Genomic DNA, 6,501 nt, shown 5'->3' with positions numbered 1-6,501 from the left:
ATTTCAATATCTTAATTGATTTCCATTTATTTTGATTTCATATTTTTTAATTTTAATAAATAAAATTTTTTAATTTAATATTGTTTCTAAAATTAATTATTATTATTATTTATTTTATTTAAAATAAATAATATGATTTAAATTAAATTTCAGTGTTCGTTTAAAAGTAACTTGGAAGATTTAATAAGCAAGCAGTCAACATTAGTTAATAGCTTAAGTTGCATTATTAATTATATTATGAATATAAACATTTATTTATAGTTAGTATTTATACATATACATTAGTAATCAACTAAATTTACATTTTTATTTATTAATTTTGTATATAAGCCAGTTCAGACAATTATCTCTATGAGTCTATTGACACGATAATAAAAATAATGGATTTACAAAATAATACCTTTTAAATAAATTAATTATTTTAATTATTATAAGTATAGATGCATGCATTTCTGGTGGACATTAAAATAATTATTTTTACAAAAGTAGTACGTACAAATATATAAACGAATAAAACTAAAAATTGTCATAATTGGTTCACATCGTAGAATATTTCAATAATTAATATTTTTAAAGAAACTTTATTGATTTGTGCTTGTTTTAAAACTATTATAATATTCAAATTGATGTAGAAATAGAATTCCATTAATTAAAATATTTGATTAATATTCAATAAATAAATTTTAAATATACGATAATATTTTGAAATATGTTAAAGTGTACTTAAATTTTAAATGCAAAATACTTATTTAATAAAACTATTATTTTTCATTAATTTTCATTAACATTTAATAACAAAATAATAATAATATTACTATTTATTTTATTAGATTAGCATAATTGAATTGAACAGAATTGAACGTATGGTTTTTATTTTCAATTCAAAATATAAATTTATAATATACATGCTATATCAACTTAATTACGTAAATCTAAATAAAAATATGTAAAGTTTTGCAATTGAATATTATTAATTGTATTGGTATTTTCTATTATATAAGTAAAACATAAACTTTTATAAGTTAATATTATTCGAATAAAAATATATGCTTTAAAAATTATTTTTATTTCGTTATATTGAATAATTATTTTTAGTGAAATAACTCGAAATTCCTTTGCAAGAATAATATATGCATACATATAATAAATATTGATATTTATTAAAGTGTATCAAAAATACATTCATTTCGACTTTAAAATAGTATATTATTAATAATATATTAATTAATTACAACTATTTTTATAATTATAAAAATATAAGAAATTTTTTACTACTCAACCAATACATTGTTATGACATATATATTTTATTAATAATAATAAAATCATTTATTTTATACATTAATTTGCTTAAAGTATATTGTAGTCTTCTAGAATAATTTAACCTATGATTTTTATTAATTAAGTTTTTAATCAAAATACTAAAAGAAAATTGTTTAATGAAAATTATTATTTATCTCAATCTACTATTTTTTAATCGTATATGTACATATATCGTATAATAACATTTTGTATATTTTTTTAGTATAATAAATTGAATATGAAACTAATTTAATCGTTGATTCGATCAATTCAACAGTACAAACATTAATAGTTAGATTTAAATTAAAATAATTTATTTTATAAATAAATATTTATATTGTTTGTTGGTTCTTTTATAAAAAAAAGTTATTTTAATTGAAATTATTATCACGACATTGTCTGTATATTTATAGTTCATAATAATAGTTTTCAAAAATTTTTAAAGAATAACCGTTTATCTGTCTTTTAATAATAATTTTTCAAAAACGTTGAAGTCATTTATATATAATATATCCATATATTTTATTATTAGACATGTCAAATAAAGTAATAGCTGAGTTAGAAACAGATTGCTTTTTATCTTTGTAACTAAAGTATCTATAAAACATATGAATAACATCAATATACATCAAATATTCGAGAAATCTAGACGGAATACGTATTATGCTATACTTTATAAAAATAATATGATAATTAACTTGTCAAACTGGGATGCTGGTCTTGCCATTAACTCGTACGATAGCTAACTCGAATGCACGATTCGTTTCATCAAATGAATCCAATACCTAATGAAAATTCTACGTTATACAAGTATGTCTAGAATTTTATCGATCTCGGAATATCAATTAATTTAAAAAATTATGTTTAATTATATTAGTAATTTAAAATCATAAATTCAGACACATGCATAAATATAATACATATACATATATATCTCTATTAAAAATCAACTATATTTTAATTATTTTTCTTAATAATGTAACTGCGTTAAAATGAATACAATTTACAATATATGAGCCATATTATGTTACTTTATAATTCATTAATTTATTCAATATTTCCAGAAATTTTTCAAAAGAGTGGGTAATTTGCGAATTAAATTAATGATTTTATGTTTCAATTAGCTGTTTAAAATAATAAACTACATTACTTAAAAATTTATTATATTTATTATATTTTATTTAGAAATATAATAAGTAAAGACAGATTGCTTATTTTAAAACTAAAATTCATTTTGAAATTAATTTAAAATAATTTTATACTTAAATTGTTGATCAATCATTGTTATCTTCATATATACAAATTGCATTAGATTTTTAATTCAAACGATTATTGAAAATATAGCTTTTGTTAGTAATCAATTATATTATAAGACTTTAATTTATTTAAACAGATTTTATTTCTTAAAAATTTTTAACAAAAATAATTATTGTTAATATTAAAATATAAAAAATAAATGTATTTGATTATATTTTCCTTATTTTTAAAAGTAAGCTTTTATACACATAGACATTTCTATTGAATTGCAGATAAATGTCAAAAGCAACTTCAGAAAAGATATACGTTTTTACGAAAAATCTTAATTTTATTAATAAATAGCATTCATCGGAAATTTTTCTTTGTTTCTAATTGTTAAATATTTAAATAATATTAAATGTTAATTATTTGTCTTAAACAACCGTATTTTATAATGCTTCGTAAAGGAAAATTAATTAAAATTAAATGACACCTGACAATTCAACCTTAGTTTTTAAAATCTTTTAAATAAATATAATACAATATATTTACAGTTGGTTTAAACAATAATTATAAATAAATAATTCTGTTGTATCATAATTTTCAAAATATTTAATTTACTTCTTAATATAAATTTAAATATTATACTTCATATATTATGAAAGCAATACGATTGGAATAATAAAAATGTAAAATTAATCAAATATTTTGAAATATCAACATTATAAATCTAGTCTCTTTGTTTAACGAATATTGACAATTTCACATTATTGGTAATACAATAATGCATATATATACTAATTCTGTTTTTAACTAAAATATTAATTAATAAATTCTCATTTTTAATTTAAAAGCACAGTAATTTTTGCAAATTCTAGATTTATCAATTTAAGTTTTTATTAGAAATTTTATTTAAAAAAAATAATACTAATTCTTTTATACATTATTTATTAAAATTATACCTTTTATACTTTACTTAAAAATCTAATCGAAAGTCATGAAATAATTTATATCTATAAAATAATCATTTTCAATAAAAAAATCTTCAATACTTTTTCTTGAATAACAATTTTTTTAATTTTAAAATATTATTAAAAGCATTCTGTTACTCACAAAGAGCAAAGTGTATACAATGGCAAAATATACTCTCATAATTGTAATTACATTTACGGATAATTCTTTAAAGATATTAGTTTGATTAAATATCATTTTGTTGAAGATTAACGCACCTATATAATACAAGAACTGTTTCTTTTACAAAAATATCATAATAATTGTCTTTATTATCTATGATAATATTATTAATATGATAATATTATGATAATATTATTTTTGTTATCTATTTTTTATACGATAATTACGTATAATATATTTTTGTTTTGTATTGGACACTACATTTAATTATTTATGTAAATTAAAAAATACTTATTATAATGCGTGAACTTAAAAAGCTTTCGAGTATTAATTTTTTAAATTATTACATAATCAAAAATTAATCGTCCTTACATATTAAATTTTAAAAATAACTCTTGGACTTTTTAATATTTTATTTTTGTAAATAAATATATTTGTATACATCATAAATATGAATTTGGCCTAAATGCTTAAAACTTGTAAAATATTAAAATTACAGTAATAAATTATATATATAAGGATTTGTCTAATGAACATTACATCTATAATTTTATCGTCAAATAAAGTGCATGAAATTAATACTCTAATTAAGTATCTAATTAAGTGTTAAATCACTAATAACTTGAAAAAATCTATTGGTTATTGGTCAACGCTTAAATGATGAAATTAATTAAATTCTCTGGTATGATTATATCTGTACATAAATTATATTCTTTTATATTTTTCTATTTTATAATATTATAATCATGTGATCCCTTTCAAGTCTACGCTTTGCTTTTAGAGACACTATTCCCATTAAGTCCGCTGGCGTTGGAAGACCTCCAATAGTACTGGGAGCTATAGCTTGTTGATAAAATACTTCGATGTTTCCGCATTGATTGCCATAAACGACTGTATCGTCCGTCCTGAAGCATAATGAAAAATTTTAATTATTAGAATTTGGATTATTTATTATGAAATAAAAATATTAAATTATTGTAATTTAAAAGCCTTTTACTTATAATTTTGATTTGTGATTGTTGTCATACATTATATAATTTTAACTCCTAAGATTATTCGAAAAAATAGAAACTAGGGCGATCTCATCGTACAAGCATTATCAAGATTATAATTCAGTATTAACTCAATTATAATTTTGTATAATCAACGCAAAGGATTTTCCTTTTTCTTTTTTATTTTATCTGATCTTTTTTATCGCAAATGTTAACTAAGACATGCCATTCGGCTCTTTTTTATTCCGTCTTCCTCGTCTCCACCCACGCCCCTTTGCTCTTTGCTATCCAGCCCGCAACTACGGCACTGCGCGCCTCCATATACAAAATCCGCAACTCCAGATAACCTAGGCCGCAGAAGGATACGCGCGATAAATCTAATCATCATAGAATATAAATGTAATATGTGTTTAGACGTTGCCAATGACAAAAAAAAGGTTATTGTGTATTGGTTAATTCATAAATCTAAACAATAATAATTTTATAATGTAACTTACCGAACAATAATATCTGTAAGATGATTATTATGCCTAAATCTATTATGAAGAGAAGAAACAATATCAAGTTCCGTGACTCCCCAAAGTCCAGATCTTAATGTTGTATCCCAATCGGAATCAACACTTAATACGCTATACAACTCCTTGTTTTCGTTAGATGGGAATGGATCCAAACATTGTTGTAAGCGGGTTTCTAAGCAGCCCAAAATATTTATACAAGTTTCCCACTGAAAATGTCATCAAACAAGATATCTCAACAGTTTTATTTATTTTTTATTATCAGAAATATGTATAATTATATTTTTAATATGAATATAGAATTATTAATAATATTACATTATAATTAAAATAATTACGTATGAATGATATTTTTAATAGTTAAACATGTTATGTTATAAATAAGAATTAAAATTATATGTCATTATAATTATAACTGTATTGTGCATATAAACTAAATAGAAATGCAAATTTACTATACAATACATTAACATTACTGTATGTATACTAAACTATGTAGAGCTATAATACTTTAAATCATAAAATAATTAATAATCAATAAATATTTTTATTACAGTTTTACAATAAAATTAAAATAATTGCTTCGAATAGCTTTATTATTAATTATTTTAGAATATATATATATATATATATATTATTATATATATATATATATATATATATATTTCTTTTATATATTGATAAAAATGATGTAGATTAATAAAAAAAATTTAGCATCAATAACAGCAATCATATTTTGTGATAACTTAACTATAAATCAAAATAAAATAGATAATAAACTAAAATGTATAATCTTTGAAAAATTTTAGTACTTATCGAGTAATACTTACAAGAGAATGTATTAAATCGGGATCGTTAGCAGTACCATCCTCCATTAATAAGAATAGAACCATATTTTGATGACCACAGAGAAACATTTCTCCCTTTTCGTAATTCCCTTCATCTTTCTTCACTATTGTCCAATCTTCATCGATTTCATCATCGTTATCGCTACAAACTTCTTTATTTGCAGCTTCTAATTTATTCTTTACTAGTTGACTATTGAATATCGAGTAACCAGAAATTTCACGAAATTCGCTAGGCGTTGTTTCTCTACTACAAAAACCACTTGTTTTTTCATCTGCCAGTAAACTTAATTTGGACATAAGCGGTGTAAGTTGTAAGCCATCAAATTTTCTGCGCTGTGGTAGATCGAAGATGCTATTGCATTCTGATGTTGATTTACGTTCTTCTTCATCATCCAAATCATTCAAAGGTTTTAATGGAAGACTCATGGATCTGCGGTAGGTTTCTTGTTTAACCTTGTTGTCCGATTTGATATTT

At 20.9% G+C, this 6,501-nt stretch overlaps 1 protein-coding gene across 1 annotated transcript in view; it reads right to left on the bottom strand.

The window, feature by feature from the left end:
• Positions 1 to 4,359: 4,359 nt before the first annotated feature.
• HPS4 (Hermansky-Pudlak syndrome 4 protein) overlaps positions 4,360 to 6,501 on the bottom strand; it is a 6,648-nt gene continuing 4,506 nt past the window's right edge. The window contains exons 8-10 of the mRNA XM_011504527.1: positions 6,009 to 6,501; positions 5,161 to 5,387; positions 4,360 to 4,576 (exon numbers count right to left, since the gene is read on the bottom strand). The exon at positions 6,009 to 6,501 is cut by the window's right edge and continues 20 nt beyond it. Coding sequence (XP_011502829.1) covers positions 4,402 to 4,576; positions 5,161 to 5,387; positions 6,009 to 6,501 — 895 coding nt within the window. The 3' untranslated portion in view covers positions 4,360 to 4,401. The remainder of the gene's footprint in view (positions 4,577 to 5,160; positions 5,388 to 6,008) is intronic.

Source organism: Ceratosolen solmsi, unplaced genomic scaffold (assembly GCF_000503995.2).
Source record: "Ceratosolen solmsi marchali unplaced genomic scaffold, CerSol_1.0 scaffold148, whole genome shotgun sequence".
NCBI classification, from domain to species: Eukaryota; Metazoa; Arthropoda; class Insecta; order Hymenoptera; family Agaonidae; genus Ceratosolen; species Ceratosolen solmsi.
This window is presented reverse-complemented; position numbering and strand designations above follow the sequence as displayed.